This window comes from Salvelinus sp. IW2-2015, unplaced genomic scaffold (genome assembly GCF_002910315.2).
Source record: "Salvelinus sp. IW2-2015 unplaced genomic scaffold, ASM291031v2 Un_scaffold1010, whole genome shotgun sequence".
NCBI classification, from domain to species: Eukaryota; Metazoa; Chordata; class Actinopteri; order Salmoniformes; family Salmonidae; genus Salvelinus; species Salvelinus sp. IW2-2015.
This window is the reverse complement of record NW_019942685.1, coordinates 163,737-186,854: the sequence shown is the minus strand read 5'-3', so window position 1 is coordinate 186,854 and position 23,118 is coordinate 163,737. Positions and strand designations below refer to the sequence as shown.

Sequence of the window (23,118 nt, the reverse complement as noted above, 5' to 3'; positions counted from 1 at the left end):
GAGGACTGGCCCCGATGGACTGGCCGACTCCTATGGGCTGATTGGCCCTATAGACTGACTTACTGGCTGACTGGCCCCTATGGACTGACTTACTGGCTGACAGGCCCCTATGGACTGGCCGACTCCAATGGACAGACTTACTGGCTGACAGGCCCCTATGGACTGGCCGACTCCTATGGACTGACTGACTGACTGACTCCTATGGACTGACTGGCCATTATAGGCTCAGTGGGCTCTTTGGACTGGCTGGCTGACCGACTGGCCCCTATGGACTGGCCGACTCCTATGGGCTGATTGGCCCCTATAGACTGACTTACTGGCTGACTGGCCCCTATGGACTGACTTACTGGCTGACAGGCCCCTATGGACTGGCCGACTCCAATGGACTGACTTACTGGCTGACAGGCCCCTATGGACTGGCCGAAGCCAGTAAGTCAGTCCATAGGGGCCAGTCAGCCAGTAAGTCAGTCCATAGGGGCCAGTCAGCCAGTAAGTCAGTCCATAGGGGCCAGTCAGTCCATAGGAGTCAGTCAGTCAGCCAGTCCATAGGAGTCAGTCAGTAAGTCAGTCCATAGGAGTCAGTCAGTCAGCCAGTCCATAGGGGCCAGTAAGTCAGCCAGGCTAGTAAATCAGTCAACCAGTCTAAAGGGGAAAGTCAGCCAGCCAGTCCACAGGTGCCAGCCAGTCAGCCAGCCAGTCCATAGGGGCCAGTCAGCCAGCCAATCAAGTCCATAGGGGCCAGTCAGTCAGCAAGTCAGTACAAAGGGACCAGGCAGTCAGTCAGCCAGTCCATAGGGGCCAGTCAGTCAACCAGTCCACGTAGGCCAGTCAGCCAGTCAGTCAATAAAGGCCAGTCAGTCGAACAGCCAGTCCACAGGTGCCAGTCTGTCCATGGGGGTCAGCCAGTCAGTACAAAGGGACCAGGCAGTCAGTCAGCCAGTCCATAGGGGCCAGTCCGTAAGGGCCAGTAAGTCCATAAGGGCCAATCACTCCGGCAGTCCATAGGGGCCAGTCAGCCAGTAAATCCATATGGGTCAGTCAGCAAGCCAGACCATAGGGGCCAGTCAGTCAATAAAGGCCAGCCAGTCCACAGGGGCCAGTCTGTCCATGGGGGTCAGCCAGTCAGTACAAAGGGACCAGGCAGTCAGTCAGCCAGTCCATAGGGGCCAGTCCGTAAGGGCCAGTAAGTCCATAAGGGCCAATCACTCCGGCAGTCCATAGGGGCCAGTCAGCCAGTAAATCCATATGGGTCAGTCAGCAAGCCAGACCATAGGGGCCAGTCAGTCAATAAAGGCCAGCCAGTCCACAGGGGCCAGTCTGTCCATGGGGCTAGCCAGTTAGCCAGTCAGTCCATAGGGGCCAGCCAGCCAGTCAGTCCATAGGGGCCAGTCAGCCAGCCAGTCCATAGGGTCCAGTCAGCCAGTCAGTCCATAGGGGCCAGTCACTCAGCCAGCCCATATGGTCAGCCAGTCCATGGGGCCAGCCAGTTAGTCCATAGTGGCCAGGCAGTCAGTCCATAGGGGTCAGTCCATAGGGGCAGGTCAGTCCATAGGGGCCAGTCAGCGAGCCAGTCCATAGGGGCCAGTCAGTCAGTCATTTCACATGGGTCAGTCAGCCAGCCAGCCTGCACATAGGAGCCAGTCAGTCAGCCATTCAATCCAAAGCAAACTTTGTCAATTGTGCCGAATACAACAGGTGTTGACCTTAACGGACAGTGCAGTTCAAGAAAGAGTTAAGAAAATATTTACCAAATAAACTAAAGTAAAAAATAATTTGTAAAAAGTAACAATAAAATAACGAGGCTATATACAGGGGGTACCGGTACCGAGTCAATGTGCAGGGGTACAGGTTAGTAGAAGGAAGTTTGTACATGTAGGTAGGGGTGAAGTGACTATGCATAGATAATAAACAGCGAGTAGCAGCAGTGTAAAAACAAATGGGGGGGTCAATGTAAATAGTCCGGTGGCCATTTGACTAATCGTTCAGCAGTCTTATGGCTTAGGGGTAGAAGCTGTTAAGGAGCCTTTTGGTCCATGATAGTTTGTTGGTGGACAACAAGGAACTTGAAACTCTCGACCCGCTCCACTACAGCCCCGTCGATGTTAAATGGGGGTTTGTTAGGCCCGCCTTTTCCTGTAGTCCACGATCAGCTCCTTTGTCTTGCTCACATTGAGAGAGAGGTTGTTGTCCTAGCACCACACTGCCAGGTCTCTGACTTCCTCCCTATAGGCTGTCTCTTCGTTGTCGGTGATCAGGCCTACCACTATGGTGTCATCAGAATACTTCATCCATAAGGGCCAATCAGTCAGCCAGTCAGTTCATAGTGGCCAGGCAGTCAGCCAGCAAGTCAGTCAGTCCATAGGGGCCAGTCAGTCAGCCATAAGGGCCAGCAAGTCAGTCAGTCCATAGGGGCAAGTCAGTCAGTCTATAGGGGCCAGTCAGTCAGTGTATGGTTGTAGACAGAGGACTATGGAGCTTTAGGGTTAGTTGAGTCAGACTAGAGGCTAACTCCCAGAGGCTACCTCCAGCCACGAGGCCCCGTGCCAGCCACATTTACATAAGTATTCAGACCCATTTCTCAGTACTTCGTTGAAGCACCTGTGGCAGCGATTACAGCCTCGAGTCTTCTTGGGTATGACGCTACAAGCTTGGCACACCTGTATTTGGGGAGTTTATCCCATTCTCCTCTGAAAATCCTCTCAAGCTCTGTCAGGTTGGATGGGGAGAGTCGCTGCGCAGCTATTTCCAGATCTCTCCAGAGATGTTCGATAGGGTTCAAGTCCGGGCTCTGGCTGGGCCACTCAAGGACATTGAGACTTGTCCCAAAGCCACTCCTGTGTTGTCTTGGCTGTGTGCTTAGGGTTGTTGTCCTGTTGGAAGGTGAACCTTCGCCCCTAGTCTGAGGTCCTCATCATGGATCTCTGTACTTTGCTCTGTTCATCTTTCCGTTGATCCTGACTAGTCTCCCAGTCCCTGCCACTGAAAAACATCCCCACAGCATGCTGCTACCACCATGCTTCACCGTAGAGATGGTGCCAGGTTTCCTTCAGGCGAGACGCTTGACATTCAGGCAGTTTCATTAGACCAGAGAATCATGTTTCTCATGGTCTGCATCCTTTAGGTGCCTTTTGGCAAACTCCAAGCAGGATGTCGTGCCTTTTACTGAGGAGTGGCTTCCGTCTGGCCACACTACCATAAAGTCCTGATTGGTGAAGTGCTGCAGAGATGGTTGTCCTTATGGAAGATTCTCCCATCTCCACAGAGGAACTCTGAAGATCTGTCAGAATGACCATCGGGTTCTTGGTCACCTCCCTGACCAAGGCCCTTCTCCCCCGATTGCTCTGTTTGGCCAGGCACCAGCTCTAGGAAAAGTCTTGGTGGTTCCAAACTTCTTCCATTTAAGAATGATGGAGTCCACTGTGTTCTTGGGGACCTTCAATGCTGCAGACATTTTTTGGTACCCTTCCCAAGATATGAGTCTCGACACAATCCTGTCTGGAAACTCTACAGACAATTCCTTTAACCTCATGGCTTGGTTTTTGCTCTGACATGCACTGTAAACTGTGGGATCTTATATAGACAGGTGTGTGCCTTTCCAAATGAATTGAATTTACCACAGGTTGACTCCAATCAAGTTGTAGAAACATCTCACGGGTGATCAATGGAAACAGGATGCACCTGAGCTCAATTTCGAGTCTCATAGCAAAGGGTCTGAATACTTAATTTTTTATACATTTGCTAGAATTTCTCAAAATCTGTTTTCCCTTTGTCATTATGGGGTATTGTATGTACGTTGAAGTCGGGAAGTTTACACACACATACATGTGTCCATTATGTGTCCCTACATGGTTACCTGGTCTCGAGTAGCGATCATGCTGTAAGGCAGTTCTCCAGTCATCAGTTCATACAGAACCACACCGTAGGAGTAGACATCAGACTGGAAACTATAGGGGTTGTTGTCCTGCACGCGGATCACCTCTGGAGCCTGGAGGACAGGAAGAGGAGTTCGGGTTAGGCAGGGACAGCTACTGAAAATCTCCTATGACTAAATCAAAAGTTCATTCATACATACAGTGCCTTGCAAAACTATTCAGACCCTTGGATTTCTTCATATTTTATTGTTACAAAGTGGGATTAAAATGGATTTAATTGTCATTTTTTGTCAACAATTTACACAAAATACCCTAATGTCAAAGTGGAAGAACAATTTTTTTTTAGATAAACAATTCATAACTAAAATACAGTCGTTGCATAAGTATTCAGCCCCTTTGTTTATTTAAGCCTAAATTAGTTCAGGAGTAAAATGTGGCTTAACAAATAATAAGTTACATGTGAAATAATAGGTGTTGACGTGATTTTTGAATGACTAACCCTTCCTCTGTCCCCATACATACATCTGTAAGGTTTGTCATGGAAATTCAGTACTGAGAGAGACTTGGTCATTTCTTCAGCCAACAGCTTTATTTAATATCGATTAATTATTGCAATAACGAAACCGTCGACCGCACACTAAGCTTCCCTAACAATGAAAAACAGACCTCTTATATAGGACACTAATTATGCTTACTTCCACCCCTCTTAGGCAGATCAAAGACCACCATGAGCCACTTTGGGTTCATCCTGTCTTTATCTGCACCTGGCATTATCTTAACCTCCGACCCTGGCCTAATTTCCAAATGCCAGGATGTCTAAGACCCTTTGTTCCAGTCCATCTCTATCCCAGTTACAACCACCCCACATCCTGTCCATGGAATACATCTCCCCAGTGCATCACTGATCATAGAATGGAATGTGCCTGTAAAGTTTTATCACCCTCTAGTAAAACCCATTTCCTCGACGCCCAGACTAGCTGCAGGAAGCTAGGGTGGACACCATAAAAACTCAGCCTTAGCAGGCCAGTCTTACTCTTAGTTAAATATATAATTGTTTACTATTAATATCAAACAAATCAGGTAAGTATGTAATTTTTCCCTGACAGTCCCTCAGTCAAGTATTGCATTTCAAGCACAGATTCAACTACCGAGACCAGGAAACTTTTCAAAAGCCTCAAAGAAGGGCAGTGATTGGTAGATGGGTAACAAAAGTCAGACATTGAATGTCTCCTTAAGCATGGTTAAGTTAACAAGTATGCTGTGGATGATGTATTAAACCAACCAGACACATCAAATATACAATCGTCCTTCTGAACTGAGCTGCAGGACAGGAATGAAACTGCTCAGGAATGTTACCATGAGGCCATTGGTGATGTTAAAACAGTTACATAGTTTAATGGCTGGTGTTGGTAGACATCTGAGGATGCAAAACATTGTAATTACTCCACAATAATGACCTAAATGACAGAGTGAAAAAAATTATACAAATAAGCAGAAGAAAAATAATGTGATGAAAGAAATAAATAAAAGCTGAAATAAATTACTACTATTATTCTGACATTTCACATTCTTAAATTAAAGTGGTGATCCTAACTGACCTAAGACAGGGAATTTTTACGAGGATTAAATGTCAGGAATTGTGAAAAACTGAGTTTAAATGTATTTGTAAACGTGAGTATGTAAACTTCTGACTTCAACTGTAAATAATTGAGCCAATTGGTGTATGGATGATTCATAGTAGAGGCTGGGTTCGTGCAGATAACCAACAATATACGACATTCAGATGAGACTGATGAAGGTAATAATAATAATAATTCATTAATAGAAGACTAATTGATCAGATATTAAAATATCTGAAGAGTTATATTCTGAAAATTATAACTTTGTAATCTGAAGATTTTCCTTGGTGCCCAGACTTCCTAGTTAATTAAAATMACATGATTAGTTTAATCACGTAATAATAATTAGAGAATTGATTTGATAAAATAACAGTCTTCACATTTAATGATACTAAAGACACGACATATGTTAGGGTTAGTGTATGGTATGTAGGGTTAGTGTATGGCATGTAGTGTTACTGTATGGCATGTAGGGTTAGTGTATGGCATGTAGGGTTAGTGTATGGCATGTAGGGTTAGTGTATGGCATGTATAGGTTAGTGTATGGCATGTAGGTTAGTGTATGGCATGTAGGCGTTAGTGTATGGCATGTAGGGTTAGTGATTGGCATGTGTAGGGTTAGTGATATGGCATGTAGGGTTAGTGTATGGCTGATGAGGTTAGTGTATGGCATGTAGGGTTAGTGTTATGGCATTGTAGGGTAGAGTGTATGGCATGTAGGGTTAGTGTATGGCATGTAGGGTTAGTGGTATGGTATGTAGGTTAGTGTATGGCTTGCAGTGTAGTGTATGGCATGTAGGGTTAGTGTATGGCATGTAGTGTTAGTGTATGGCAGTAGGGTTAGTGTATGGCATGTAGGGTTAGTGATATGGCATGTAGGGTTAGTGTATGGCTTGCAGTGTAGGTATGGGCATGTATGCGGTTAGTTATGGCATGTAGGGTTAGTGTATGGCATGTAGGGTTAGTGTATGGCATGTAGGGTTAGTGTATGGCATGTAGGGTTAGTGTATGGCATGTAGTGTTAGTGTATGGCATGTAGTGTTAGTGTATGGCATGCAGTGTTAGTGTATGGCATGCAGTGTTAGTGTATGCCATGCAGTGTTAGTGTATGGTATGTAGGGTGTTTATATTACCATCCATAGTATGGACCCAGAGGGTTGCTCCACCTGATATGACCCACTCCAGCGAGCCTTCACCGTGGCTAGACCAAAGTCCCCGATCTTCACTGTAAGGCCCTCATGGAGGAAGATATCTACACATGTGTAAAGAACCTACTTATAGACTTGGACAATTCTGTAACATCACAGATTAGTAACAATTCTATATGGTGCCTTATGAAAAGGATACTGTTGGATTTCATGTCCCGATGAATTATATTCTTAGCATGTAGATAACTGAAAGAAAAACATGTGAAAGAAATTACATTGTTGACAATGACTGTTAAGTTTCATGCATGCGTTTGTAAATGTTTGCTGGTAAGGCAGGTATGATTGAATCAGACCCTTACTTACCACCTCAGGTATCAAAACATTATGAATCCATATCTCATTTTTATTTCACCTTAATTTAACCAGGTAGGCTAGTTGAGAACAAGTTCTCATTTACAACTGTGACCTGGCCAAGATAAAGCAAAGCAGTGCGACACATACAACAACAGAGTTACACATGGAATAAACAAACATACACTCAATAATACAGTAGAAAAGTCTATATACAGTGTGTGCAAATGAGGTAGGATTAGGGAGTTAAGACAATAAATAGGCCGTAGTGGCGAAATAATTACAATTTAGCAAATAAACACTGGAGTGATAGATGTGCAGAAGATGAATGTGCAAGTAGAGATACTGAGGTGCAAAGGAGCAAAAAATATATATAAATAAAATAAATAACAAGATAGGGATGAGGTAGTTGGATGGGCTATTTACAGATGGGCTATGTACAGGTGCAATGATCTGTAAGCTGCTCTGATAGCTGATTCTTAAAGTTAGTGAGGTAGACATGAGTCTCCAGCTTCAGTGATTTTTTTGCAATTCGTTCCAGTCATTGGCAGCAGAGAACTGGAAGGAAAGGTGTCCAAAGAAGGAATTGGCTTTGGGGGTGACCAGTGAAATATACCTGCTGGAGTGTGTGTTACGGGTGGGTCCTGCTATGGTGACCAGTGAGCTGAGATAAGGCAGGGCTTTACCTAGCAAAGACTTATAGATGACCTGGAGCCAGTGGGTTTGGTGACAAATATGAAGCGAGGGCCGGCCAGCAAACGAGAGCATATAGGTCGCAGTGGTGGGTAGTATATGGGGCTTTGGTGACGAAATGGATGGCACTGTGATAGACTGCATCCAATTTGCTGAGTAAAGTGTTGGAGGCTATTCTGTTAATGACATCGCAGAAGTCAAGGATCGGTAGGATAGTCAGTTTTACYAGGGTATGTTTGGCAGCATGAGTGAAGGAGGCTTTATTGCGAAATAGGAAGCCGATTCTCTACTTAATTTTGGATTGGAGATGCTAAATATGAGTTTGGAAGGAGAGTTTACAGTCTAACCAAACACCTAGGTATTTGTAGTTGTCCACATATTTTAAGTCCAAACCGTCCAGAGTAGTGATGCTGGACGGGCGGGCAGGTGCGGGCAGCAATCGGTTGAAGAGCATGCATTTAGTTTTACTTGCATTTAAGAGCAATTGGAGGCCACGGAAAGAGAGTTGTATGGCATTGACGCTCATCTGGAGGTTAGTTAACACATTGTCCAACGAAGGGCCAAAAGTATACAGAATGGTGTCGTCTGCGTAGAGGTGGATCAAAGAATCACCAGCAGCAAGAGCGACATCATTGATGTATACAGAGAAGACAGTCGCCCCGAGAATTGAACACTGTGGCACTGCCAGAAGTCCGGACAACAGGCCCTCCGATTTGACACCCTGAAATCTATCTGAGAAGTAGTTGGTGAACCAGGCGAGACAGTCATTTGAGAAACCAAGAATGTTGAGTCTGCCGATAAGAATACAGTGATTGACAGAGTCGAAAGCCTTGGCAAGGTCGATGAATACGGCTGCACAGTATTGTCTTTTGTCAATGGCGGTTATGATGTCGTTTAGGACCTTAAGCGTGGCTGAGGTGCACCCATGACCAGCTCGGAAACCAGATTGCATAGGTAAGGTGGGATTTGAAATGGTCGGTGATCTGTTTGTTAACTTGGCTTTCGAAGACCTTAGAAAGGCAGGGTAGGATAGATATAGGTCTGTAACAGTTTGGGTCTAGAGTGTCTCCCCCTTTGAAGAGGAGGATGACCGTGGCAGCGTTTCAATCTTTGGGGATCTCAGACGATACGAAAGAGAGGTTGAACAGGCTAGTAATAGGGGTTGCAACAATTGCGGCGGATAATTTTAGAAAGAGAGGGTCCAGATTGTCTAGCCCAGCTGATTTGTACGGGTCCAGATTTTGCAGCTCTTTCAGAATGTCAGCTATCTGGATTTGAGTGAAGGAGAAATGGGGGAGGCTTGGGAGGGTTGCTGTGGGGAGTGCAGGGCTGTTGACCGGGGTAGGGGTAGCCAGCTGGAAAGCATGGCCAGCCGTAGAAAATTGCTTATTGAAATTCTCGATTATTGTAGATTTATCGGTGGTGCCAGTGTTTCCTAGCCTCAGTGCAGCGGGCAGCTGGGAGGAGGTGCTCTTATTCTCCATGGACTTTACAGTGTACCAGAACGTTTTGGAGATTGTGCTACAGGATGCACATTTCTGTTTGAAAAATCTAGCCTTTGCTTTCCTAACTGCCTGTGTATATTGGTTCCTAACTTCCCTGAAAAGTTGAATATCGTGGGGGCTATTCGATGCTAATGCATTACACCACAGGATGTTTTTGTGCTGGTCAAGGGCAGTAAAGTCTGGAGTGAACCAAGGGCTATATCTGTTCCTGGTTCTACATTTTTTTAATGTGGCATGCTTATTTAAGATGGTGAGTAATGCACTTTTAAAGAATAACCAGGCATCCTCTACTGACGGAATGAGGTCAATATCTTTCCAGGATACCCGGGCCAGGGGTGGTCGTTTGACCGCGGACCCATTACAGACGCAGGCAATGAGGCAGATCCTGGTTGAAGAGAGCAGAGGTGTATTTAGAGGGCAGGTTGGTCAGGATGATATCTATAAGGGTGCCCGAGTTTACAGATTTAGGGTTGTACCTGGTAGGTTCCATGATAATTTGGGTGAGATTGAGGGCATCTAGTTTAGATTGTAGGACAGCCGGGGTGTTAAGCATATCCCAGTTTAGGTCACCTAACAGTACAAACTCTAAAGATAAATGGGGGGCAATTAATTCACATATGGTGTCCAGGGCACAGCTGGGGGCTGAATGCGGTCTCTAAAAAGCAGTAACAGTGAGAGACTTTTTTCTGGAAAGATGGATTTTTAAAAGTAGAAGCTCAAATTGTTTGGGCACAGACCTGGATAGTATGACAAAACTCTGCAGGCTGTCTCTTAGATTGCAACTAGATTGCAACTCCAACCCCTTCTATCTCTGACATTTCACATTCTTAAAATAAAGTGGTGATCCTAACTGACCTAAGACATGGAATTTACATTTACATTTACATTTAAGTCATTTAGCAGACGCTCTTATCCAGAGCGACTTACAAATTGGAAAGTTCATACATATTCATCCTGGTCCCCCCGTGGGGAATGAACCCACAACCCTGGCGTTGCAAGCGCCATGCTCTACCAACTGAGCCACACGGGAATTTTTGCTCAGATGAAATGTCAGGAATTGTGAGAAACTGAGTTTAAATGTATTTGGCTAAGCTATATGTAAACTTCCGACTTCAATCACCACGTCAAGTCAGGATTCCTATTTGACTCAGCCATGCCTCCTTGCCTGTCCAATATTTCCTCATCTCCCACCCCTTCTAATGTGACTATCCCCAATGCTTCTCCCTCTTTTTCCCCGCCCCGCTACAAAGTTTCTCCCTGCAGGCAGTCACTGAGTCCGAGGTGCTAAAGGAACTCCTGAAACTCCAAAAAAACATCTGGGTCAGATGGTTTAGACCCTTTCTTCTTTAAGGTTGCTGCTCCTATCATCATCGCCAAGCCTATCTCCGACCTTTTTAACCTGTCTCTCCTTTCTGGGGAGGTTCCCATTGCTTGGAAGGCAGCCTGAGTTCGTCCTTTATTTAAAGGGGGAGATCAAGCTGATCCTAACTGTTATAGGCCTATTTCTATTTTGCACTGTTGTGTGGGGAAAACGTGTCAATAATTACCTGACTGGCTTTCTTGATGTCTATAGTATTCTCTCGGGTATGCAATCTGGTTTCCGCTCAGGTTATGGATGTGTCACTGCAACCTTAAAAGGTCCTCAATGATGTCACCATTGCCCTTGATTCTAAGCAATGTTGTGCTGCTATTTTTATTGACTTGGCCAAAGCTTTTGATACGGTAGACCATTCCATTCTTGTGGGCCGGCTAAGGACTATTGGTGTCTCTGAGGGGTCTTTGGCCTGGTTTGCTAACTACCTCTCTCAAAGAGTGCAGTGTATAAAGTCAGAAAATKTGCTGCCACTGCCTGTCACCAAGGGAGTACACCAAGGCTCAATCCTAGGCCCCAGGCTCTTCTCAATTTACATCAACAACATGCTCAGGCAGTAGAAAGCGCTCTCATCCATTTATATGTAGATTAGAGCTGCGCTCTAGTCAGAATTAGCTGACATCAGCTAACGTTAGCTAAAAAGGTCCGATCTGTAACGTAAATGTCAGCTAACTAGCTAATCTGGCATTAACATAGGCCATCATAATCAAAAATGCTGATTAATGGAAAAGTTCACATAACGTTATAGCTAGTTACCCATCTCCTCCAGGTGGAGTTACAGTCCCTTGCAGCACAGGTAACCATTCCATTAACAGATCGACAAAAGTAACTTCCATGCAGCTGGATGGCCCGGTTCAGTCCTTAAATAGGCTGGACACATGACATTTTTAACAATGCTTTTTTCTGATAAAAACTAGTTAATTGCATCCACCGTAGAGCCCAGTTTCATAATATTACCATCTGTCCCAACTGTTTGTCATAGTTTTGAAGTAATTGCAAAAAAACAGGCCCTATTTAAGGTTCTTTTTCACCCTGCCAGCTCCTATTCGTTCTATTGAGCACAGTGGGAAGCCCACGTTAAACTCTTTGGCTTAACTCAAGTAATGTATTATTAACAAGCTCACTGTATGCCTGGGTACACGTTGTTTTGACCCGCAGTGCTAACGATGGCTGGCGCATAGCCATCAAACATGAAACATTATCTGGTCATGGTTGACCATATTTTCTTTCAGAAAACTGTGTAAAGCTAAACAAAACGCATGTCCCTGTCCTCTTTTCAAGATGTGGCCAATTAAAACAGCCAGCATACATTTTGTAATACAGAAATAACCTATTTTTTTGGACGATTTGTTGTTTTTAAATGGCTGCTGGGTAATTTGATATGCGTCGAAATCTGTTTGTTAGTTGGCATTGAATGGAGCGAAGGCTGGGCGGGTTCACAGAGATACAAACCAAATAGATATACAAATCAATGAGCTTGACCTATCTGACGCAGTTGCTTCCTCAGATGAGCCTAGCAAGTGTCACGAATGAGTTATGTAGTACCCACAGAAGGCCACATGGAGGCGCAAGAGAGCTATAAACCCATACTGTTAAAAACCCTAACCCTAGGTATAACCTATTTTAGATTTAAACCCTAACCCTAATTATTGGGTAGGGTAGCCTAGAACACTTAAAAAATATATTWTTGTAATAATATGTTAATAAATACCATAATAGTACTAAATAGCATTTTGATGTATTTTTTCATCAAACCTATGCAAGCATTTTGGTATTTTTTTGTTGTTATTAGTTATTTTATGATATTTATCATTGCAAGGCAGAACACTTGATAAACAAAACATTTTATTTTTCAAATGTGGTTTGAACTGGGTGTGACCTAGTAACCTATATGTGAAAGTCCAGCAATTGGCTGGGATAGGTGGGGCAGGTTTGAGACTGATCTCAGGAATTAATAAGAAAAATACACAATTTCTCAGATGCTTCACCAATGTCTTTATGTGAATTAATAACTTTTAATTGCTAAATATGTCCAATAGATGGCAGCATAAGACCACAAAGCATCATACAAAATATTTTGCTGTGACTTATGAGATGTTAAACATATTTATTGGTCTGATGTGATTACTGAGAAGCATCCAGACGCTGCACTTGATGAATTTATTAAATTGCTTCTTCCAATTATTGATAAACATGCACCTGTTAAGAAACTGACTGTTAGAACTGTTAAGGCTCCATGGATTGATGAGGCATTTAAAAACTGTATGGTTGAAAGAGATGTGGCAAAAGGAGTGGTAAGTCTGGCTGTACATCTGACTGGCTGACTTCAAACTGAGAAATGACGTGATTAATCTCAACAAAAAGAATAAGAAACAATGATATAAAGAATGATGGAAAAAACTTGTAGTACTTTAACTGACATTATGGGCAGAAAGTCAAATTCAACTCCCTCTTTCATTGAATCGGATGGCTTATTCATCACAAAACCATTTGATGTTGCCAATTATTTTATTGATTATTTCATTGGCAAAGTGGGCAAACTTAGGCAGGAACTGCCCATGACAAACAGTGAGCAATTATATTCATGCATTAAAAAAAATAATGAAAGAAAAGCAGTGCAAGTTTTGAATTTTGTAAAGTTAGTGTGGGAGAGGTGGAAACGTAATTGTTAACGATCAATAATGACAAACCTCCTGGCATTGACAACTTAGATGTAAAGTTACTGAGGATGGTAGCTGACTCTATAGCCACTCCTATCTGTCCTATCTTTAATCTGAGCCTAGAGGAAAGTCTTTGTCCTCAGGCCTGGAGGGAAGCCAAAGTCATTCCACTACCCAAGAGTGGTAAAGCGGCCTTTACTGGTTCTAACAGCAGACCTATCAGCTTGCTGCCAGCTCTTAGCAAACTGTTGGAACAAATGGTTTTTCACCAAATATAATGCTATTTCTCTCTAAACAAATTAACAACAGACTTTCAGCATGCTTATAGAGAAGGGGCACTCAACATGTACTGCACTGACACAAATGACTGATGATTGGTTGAAAGAAATTGATTATAAGAAGATTGTGGGAGCTGTACTGTCAGATTTCAGTGCAGCCTTTGATATTATTGACCATAACCTGTTGTTAAAAAAACTTAAGTGCTATGGCTTTTCAACCTCTGCCATATCGTGGATTCAGAGCTATCTATCTAATAGAACTCAAAGGGTTTTCTTTAATGGAAGCTTCTCTAATGTCAAACATGTAAAGTGTGGTGTACCGCAGGACAGCTCTCTAGGCCCTCTACTCTTTTCTATTTTTACCAATGACCTACTACTGGCATTAATGTGTGTCCATGTATGCTGATGATTCAACCATATACGCATCAGCAAGCACAGCTAATGAAGTCACTGAAACGCTTAAAGAGTAGCAGTCTGTTTTGGAATGGGTGGCCAGTAATAAACTGGTCCTGAACATCTAAAACTAAGAGCATTGTATTTGGTACATATTATTCCTTAAGTACTAGACCTCAGCTGAATCTGGTAATGAATAGTGTGGCTGTTGAACAAGTTGAGGAGACTAAATTACTTGGCGTTACCTTAGATTGTAAACTGTCATGGTCAAAACATATAGATTCAATGGTTGTAAAGATGGGGAGAGGTCTAGCCGTAATAAAGAGATGCTCTGCTTTTTTGACACCACACTCCACAAAGCAAGTCCTGCAGACTCTAGTTTTGTCTAATCTTGATTATTGTCCAGTTGTGTGGTCCAGTGCGGCAAGGAAAGACCTAGTTAAGCTGCAGCTGGCCCAGAACAAAGCGGCACGTTTTGCTCTTCATTGTAATCAGAGGGCTGATATAAATACTATGCATGCCAGTCTCTCTTGGCTAAGAGTTGAGGAGAGACTGACTGTGTCACTTCTTTTTATAAGAAACACTAATGTGTTGAAAATCCCAAATTGTTTGCATAGTCACCTTACACACAGCTCTGACACACACACTTACCCCACCAGACATGCCACCAGGGGTCATTTTATAGTCCCCAAATCCAGAACAAATTGAAGAAAGTGTACAGTATTATATAGAGCCCTTATTCCCTGGAACTTCCTTCCATCTCATATTGCTCAAATAAACAGCAAACCTTGTTTCAAATAACAGATAAAGCAACACCTCACGGCACAACGCCTCTCCCCTATTTGACATAGTTTGTGTGTATATATTGATATGTAGGCTACGTGTGCCTTTTTATAAATGTATGTAGTTCTGTCCTTGAGCTGTTCTTGTCTAATGATGTTCTGTACTATGTAATTCTGTATTATGTTTCAATTTTTGTGTGTACCCCAGGAAGAGTAGCTGCTGCTTTTGCAACAGCTAATGGGGATCCTAATAAAATACCAAAACACCAAATCAATTATAGGCTATAGCAGCAATATGATTGACATAAAATAGCATGCAACTAAAGACCATATGTCCCATGATTTTCTAAAATGGTCACTCATTACTTTACAGGTAGCTATTTATCTCATATAAGGGCTCTCCTTTTGGAAGAGCAACAAAATTGTGACTATAGCAGGTATTGAACCCCTGCCAAATGATCACTAGACAGGTGCGCTAACCTCAAACCTAGTAGACATGCACTATGAAAAGCTCTGTTAGTGTATTATATTATGAGTAAACAGCCTCAAATAGAAAAGACGAGTGCTTCTTCCAGGCCGCCAATAAATGACATCATGCAATGCAACCCTCGCTTGCGCGAGAAGGCAGAATGGTGCTGCCGCTGACAGCACAAGCTTTTGGCGGGGCTTGTTGACTTGGCTACTTTTGCGAGAAGGTAGAGCGGGTCGATGCTGGTTGATGAATTTGACAATGAATGTTCTAGGAAAATATGTTTTTGTCGATCAGAGGTGACTGAATTGTTCAGGCTTATTGATAATCGTTATAGTAATGAAGTATTTCAAAACATGAGCATAAAAACAGGTAATAATAAACATGAATCATCATTATATTACTTCAGTCATCTGTTAAATGCCTTTTCAGACCTTCCTCTTTGTGTTAGCAGTGAGGAAAGGGCCAGAAAAAAGGGCGTGTAGGAGTTTCTGTGAGGTGAGTCGTGTATCCAGGGAGAAAATGAATCTCCTGAAATTTCATTCGTGATATTATGGAATTATTTAGCAACTGCAGTAGTACTGAACAATTGTATATCCCTACTAAAGTAGTAATTACTCAGAATTGCTAAATATAAAATGTTCTAGTTTATTTTATCACTTACAACCATAAAATAACCATTTAAACCATATCAAACAATGAAACTGATAAACACCATACATTCAGGGGCTATCATTTGTTGACTTCTGTAACTGTAAAAGCCTTGGTTTCATGCATGTTAACATCAGAAGCCTCCTCCCTAAGTTTGTTTTATTCACTGCTTTAGCACACTCCGCCAACCCCATGCATCCCACAAAGGCGGAGGTGTTGCTAACATTTACGATAGCAAATTTCAATTTACAAAAAAAAAAAAAAAGTTTTCGTCTTTTGAGCTTCTAGTCATGAAATCTATGCAGCCTACTCTATCACTTTTTATAGCTACTGTTTACAGGCCTCCTGGGCCATATACAGCGTTCTTAACTGAGTTCCCTGAATTCCTATCGGACCTTGTAGTCATAGTAGATAATATTCTAATTTTTGGTGATTTTAATATTCACATGGAAAAGTCCACAGACCCACTCCAAAAGGCTTTCGGAGCCATCATCGACTCAGTGGGTTTTGTCCAACATGTCTCTGGACCTACTCACTGTCACAGTCATACTCTGGACCTAGTTTTGTCCCATGGAATAAATGTTGTAGATCTTAAMGTTTTTCCTCATAATCCTGSACTATCGGACCACCATTTTATTACGTTTGCAATCGCAACAAATAATCTGCTCAGACCCCAACCAAGGAGCATCAAAAGTCGTGCTATAAATTCTCAGACAACACAAAGATTACTCGATGCCCTTCCAGACTCCCTCTGCCTACCCAAGGACGTCAGAGGACAAAAATCAGTTTACCACCTAACTGAGGAACTCAATTTAACCTTGCGCAATACCCTAGATGCAGTTGCACCCCTAAAAACATTTGTCATAAGAAACTAGCTCCCTGGTATACAGAAAATACCCGAGCTCTGAAGCAAGCTTCCAGAAAATTGGAACGGAAATGGCGCCACACCAAACTGGAAGTCTTCCGACTAGCTTGGAAAGACAGTACCGTGCAGTATCGAAGAGCCCTCACTGCTGCTCGATCATCCTATTTTTCCAACTTAATTGAGGAAAAGAAGAACAATCCGAAATGTCTTTTTGATACTGTCGCAAAGCTAACTAAAAAGCAACATTCCCCAAGTGAGGATGGCTTTCACTTCAGCAGTAATAAATTAATGAACTTCTTTGAGGAAAAGATCATGATCATTAGAAAGCAAATTACAGACTCCTCTTTAACTTCTCTAGGATAGGGGGCAGCATTTTCACGTTTGGATGAAAAGCATACCCAAATTCAACTGCCAGCTACTCATCCCCAGAAGATAAGATATGCATATTATTAGTAGATTTGGATGGAAAAAACTCTGAAGTTTCTAAAACTGTTTGAATCATGTCTGTGAGTATATATTTTTTTTGAGGTCACTCTCTTTTCAATGGGATTTCATTGGGAATCCAGATTTCTAATTGACCTTCTTGCAGTTCCTACCGCTTCCACTGGATGTCAACAGTCTTTAGAAATTGGTTGAGGTTTTTTCTTTTGTGTAATGAAGAAGTACGGCCATCTTGAACGAGGGTCACTTGAAGTGTACTGTTTGTTAGAGGCGCGTGACCAGAAAGCTAGCTACAGTTTGTTTTAATTCTGTATTGAACACAGATCATCCCGTCTTCAATTTTATAGATTATTTACGTTAAAAAATACCTAAAGTTGTATTACAAAATTAGTTTGAAATGTTTTGGCATAGTTTACAGGTAAATTTTGAGATATTTTCTAGTCACGTTGCACAAGTTGGAACCGGTGTTTTTCTGGATCAAACGCGCCAAATAAATTTACATTTTGGATATATATCGACGGAATTAATCGAACAAAAGGACAATTTGTGTTGTTTATGGGACATATTGGAGTGCCAACAACAGAAGCTCGTCAAAGGTAAGGCATGAATTATATTTTTATATCTGCGTTTTGTGTCGCGCCTCCAGGTTTGAAATATGCTTCTCTCTCTTTGTTTACTCTGTTGCTATCCTCAGATAATAGCATCGTTTGCTTTCGCCGAAAAGCCTATTTGAATTCTGACATGTTGGCTGGATTCACAACAAGTGTAGCTTTAATTTGGTATGTTTCATGTGTGATTAAATGAAAGTTAGATTTTTGTAGTAATTTATTTGAATTTGGCGCTCTGCATTTTCTCTGGCTTTTTGCCAAGTGAGACAGTAGCGTTCCGCCTAAACTCAGATTTTTGGATATAAATATGAACTTTACCGAACAAAACATACATGTATTGTGTAACATGAAGTTCTATGAGTGTCATCTGATNACAGCTTATGCATAACTATTTTCCCCAAGAGGATTTCCTCAATATCAGCCAAAGTAATGCTCTCCCCTAGCCTCTACAGTGTCTGAGTTAGCTCACTGAAACACATGGTTCATAAATGAGATAGTTTAGTGACTGTGCTGTGACGCGATGTACAATGATGCAGCAGACCTCTCTAGGTTTCTGATCAAACTCACTTACYTAGCACATCGCTAWTGACCAGAGCCCTATGAAATAGGGTSCSCTTMWAGACTCAGACAAAGTGTATTCTGAAATTGAAGCTTCGAAGGTGCATGCATTTTAAATGTAATTCAACTCAGCACCTATTCTATCTCACATCAGCGATGTCTGGGGATGAGTTGAAATTGTATAGTGGAAAATCCAATAGAAAATTGCATACTGAAACAGCCGAGTGAGTGAGTGGACAGGCAGGCAGACTATTGAACAAGAAGATAAATGTCTCCGAGAAGTCAATATGACACGTTGTGAATGTTGTTGTGATGGAAGGAAAATAAACAAATAATGTAGAGAGAGAGAAAGAGAGAGAGAGAGAGAGAACAGGAGATGGATGGAACAGATACAAAAATGACTGTTGTCCTGTGTTACACGTCTGTAGCCATGAAATTCTTTGAAAAGCTGGTCATGGCTCACATCAACACCATCATCCCTGGATCCACTCCCATTTCCCTACCGCCTCTACAGATCCACAGATGACATGATCTCTATTGCACTCCACGCTGGCCCTCACACACAAAAGGATAAAAAGGAACACCTACATACGTAAGAATACTGTTCATTGATTACAGCTCAGCGTTCAACACTATAGTCTGCTCAAAGCAGACATCAATAAGCTAAGGACCCTGGGACTAAACACCTCCCCCTGCAACTGGATCCTGGATTTCCCGACGGGCCGAGGGGGCACCTCAGGGGTGCGTGCTTAGTCCCCTCCTGTACTCCCTGTTCACTCACGACTGCGTGGCCACGCACGACTCCAACACCATCATCAAGTTTGCTGAAGACACGACYGCGATAGGACTGATCATCGATGACGACCATGCAGTTTACAGGTCAGAAACCTGGCAGAGTGGTGCCAGGACAACAACCTCTCCCTCAAAAATTCAGCAAGACAAAGGAGCTGATAGTGGACAACAGGAAGCAGAAGGGTGAGCCCATCCACATCCACAGGGCTGTACTGGAGCGGGTCGAGAGCTTCCAGTTCCTTGGTGTCCATATCACTAAGGACATATGATATGAGGCCATATGATGGCCTCAGGAGGCTGACAAAATTTGGCATTGGTCTGAAAGTCTACAGCAGCACCATCGAGAGCATCTTGGCTGGCTGCATCACCACTTAGTATGGCGACTGCATGGTATCTGACCGCAAGGCGTTACAGACGGTAGTGTTTAGAGCCCAGTATATCAATCAATCAATCAAATGTATTTATAAAGCCCTTTTTACATCAGCCAATGTCACAAAGTGCTATACAGAAACCCAGCCTAAAACCCCAAACAGGAGATATAGGCTGGATCCTAGGTAGAAACCTTAAGAGGAACCAGGCTCTGAGAGGTGGCCAGTCCTCTTCTGGCTGTGACGGGTGGAGATTATAAGAGTACATGGCCAAGATGTTGAAACGTTCATAGATGACCAGCAGGGTCAAATAATAATAATACTAACAGTGGTTGTAGAGGGTGCAACAGGACAGCACCTCAGGAGTAAATGACAGGTGGCATTTCTTAGCCGAGCGTTCATAGTTAGAGACAGCAGGTGCGGTAGAGAGAGAGAGAGTCGAAAACAACAGATCCAGGACAGGTAGCACGTCCGGTGAACAGGTCAGGGTTCCATAGCCGCAGGCAGAACAGTTGAAACTGGAGCAGCAGCACGGCAAGGTGGGCTGGGGATAGAAAGGAGTCTTCAGGCTAGATAGTCCTGAGGCAAGGTCCCAGTGCTCAGGTCCTCTGGGATGGGAGGGAGAGAGAATTAGAGGGAGCATACTTAAATTCACACAGGACACCGGATAAGACAGGAGAAATACTCCAGATATAACAGACTCACCCTAGCCCCCTGATACATAAACTATTGCAGCATAAATACTGGACGCTGGGACAGGAGGGGTCGGGAGACACTGATACCTCCGGACAGGGCCAACCAGGCGGGATATAACCCCACCCACTTTGCCAAAGCACAGCCCCCACACCACTAGAGGGAAATCTTCAACCACCAACCTCCTACCCTGATACAAGGCTGAATATAGCCCAAGAAAATCTCCCCTAAGGCACACACCCGTGGGGGGTGCCAGCCCGGACAGGAAGAGCACGTCAGAGACTCAACCCACTCAATAGACGCACCCCTCCCAGGGACGGCATGGAAGTGTACCAGTAACCCAGTGACTCAGCCCCTGTAATAGGGTTAGAGGCAGAGAATCCCAGTGGAGAGAGGGGAACCGGCCAGGCAGAGACAGCAATGGCGGTTCGTCGCTTCTGTGCCTTTCCGTTCACCTTCACACCCCTGGGCCAGACTACACTCAATCATTGGACCTACTGTCTTCGATAAGACTTAAATGTTGAGACCGAGTCTATGTCTCTCACATGGAAAGGCAGACCATTCCATACAAATGGAGCTCTATAGGAGAAAGCCCTGCCTCCAGCTATTGTACATCACAGGCCATGCCATCCAGGACATCTATACCAGGCGGTGTCAGACTGAACTCTATCCCCACACTGAACTCTACCCAACACACTGGACTCTACCCACAGACTGGACTCTACCCAAGACACTGGACTCAACCCAACACACTGAACTCTACCCACACACTGGACTCTACCCACAGACTGGACTCTACCCACACACTGGACTCTACCCAAGACACTGGACTCAACCCAACACACTGGACACTACCCAACAAACTGCTTTCTACCCACACACTGAACTCTACCCCCACATCGAACTCTACCCACACACTGGTCTCTAACCAACACACTGGACTGTACCAAACACACTGGACTGTACCAAACACACTGGACTCTACCCAGACACTGGACTCTACCCAACACACTGGACTCTACCCACACACTGGACTCTACCCAACACACTGGACTCTACCCAACACACTGGACTCTACCACAAACACACTGGACTCTACCCAACCTGGGACTCTACCCAACACCTGGACTCTACCACCACGAACACTGGACTCTACCCACACAACTGGACTCTACCCACACACTGGACTCTACCCACACACTGGACTCTACCCACCGACACCTGACTCTACCAGACACTGACTCTACCCAACACTGGACTCTACCCAATCACACTGGACTCTACCCAACACACTGGGACTCTACCAACACACTGGACTCTACAACACACTGGACTCTACCCCAACACACACTGGCTCTACCCACATTGAACTTCCCACCTACACTGGACTCTACCCAACACACTGGACTCTACCAACACCACTGGACCCTACACCCAACACACTGGCTCTACCCACCACTGGACTCTACCCAACACACTGGACTCTACCCACACACTGGACTCTACCACACACCTGGACTTACCACGAACACACCTGGACTCTACCACAACACACTGGACTCTACCCACACACACATACAATACACTGGACTCTACCCACACCTGGACCCTCTACCACACTGAACTCTACCCCCAACACTGGACTCTACCAACACACTGGACTCTACCCACTTACCACACACTGGACTCTTACCCCACACTGGACTCTACCCACCACAACTGGACTCCTAACCAACCACAACCTGGACTCTACCCAAACCAACTGGACTCTACCCAAACACACTGGTTCTACACCCCACGTCTAACACTACTATCTCCAACACACTGGACTCTACCCACACACTGGACTCTACCCAACACACGGACTCTACCCACACACTGGATCTCCTACCCACACACTGGACTCTAACCCAACACACTGGACTCTACCACACACACTGGACTCTACCACACACTGGACCTCTACCCAACCACTGGACTCTACCTACAACACACTGGACTCTACCCACACCACTGGACTCTACCACACACTGGACTCTAACCCAACACACTGGACTCTACAACACACTGACTCTACCAACACACAGACTCTACCACACACTGGACTCTACCCAACAATGGACTCTACCACACACTGGACTCTACACCAACAACACCTGGACTCTACCACACCTGGACTCTACCACACACAGGACTTACCCAACACACTGGACTCTACCCAACACACTGGACTCTACCCACCACCTGGACTCTACCAACACAACTGGACTCTAACCAACACAGGACTCTACCCAACACACTGGACTCTACCCAACACACTGGACTCTACCCAACACACGCCTGGACTCTACCCACACTGGACCTCTCCCCACACACTGGACTCTACCCAACACTCTGGACTCTACCCACACACTGGACTCTACCAACACCTGGACTCTACACCACCACCTGGACCTCTACCCCACACTGGACTCTACCCACACACTGGACTCTACCCAACACACTGGACTCTACCCCACACTGATCTACCCGCACTGGACTCTACAAACCTGGACCTCCAACACACTGGACCTCTACGCCAACACACTGAACTCTACCCACACACTGGACTCTACCCAACACACACTGGACTCTACCAACACACTGGACTCTACCCAACACACTGGACTCTACCACACACAACTGGACTCTACCCAACACACTGGACTCTACCCAACACACTGACTCTACCCACACACTGGACTCTACCCAACACACGGACTCTACCAACACATGGACTCTACCACCACACTGGACTCTACCCAACACACTGGACTCTACCACACACTGGACTTACCACACACACTGGACTCTACCAACACCAACTGGACTTCTACCCACACACTGGACTCTACCCAACACACTGGAACCTCCTCCCAAACACTGACTCTACAACACACTGGGACTTACCAACACACTGGACCTTACCAAACACACCTGGACTTACCAACACACTGGACT

The 23,118-nt window shown here is 44.3% G+C and overlaps 1 protein-coding gene across 1 annotated transcript in view; it reads right to left on the bottom strand.

Moving 5' to 3' along the window:
- raf1b (Raf-1 proto-oncogene, serine/threonine kinase b) overlaps nucleotides 1-6,882 on the bottom strand; it is a 13,445-nt gene extending 6,563 nt beyond the window's left edge. The window contains exons 1-3 of the mRNA XM_024136759.2: nucleotides 6,839-6,882; nucleotides 6,625-6,743; nucleotides 3,854-3,985 (exon numbers count right to left, since the gene is read on the bottom strand). Coding sequence (XP_023992527.2) covers nucleotides 3,854-3,985; nucleotides 6,625-6,743; nucleotides 6,839-6,851 — 264 coding nt within the window. The 5' untranslated portion in view covers nucleotides 6,852-6,882. The remainder of the gene's footprint in view (nucleotides 1-3,853; nucleotides 3,986-6,624; nucleotides 6,744-6,838) is intronic.
- Between the last annotated feature and the right edge of the window lie 16,236 nt (nucleotides 6,883-23,118).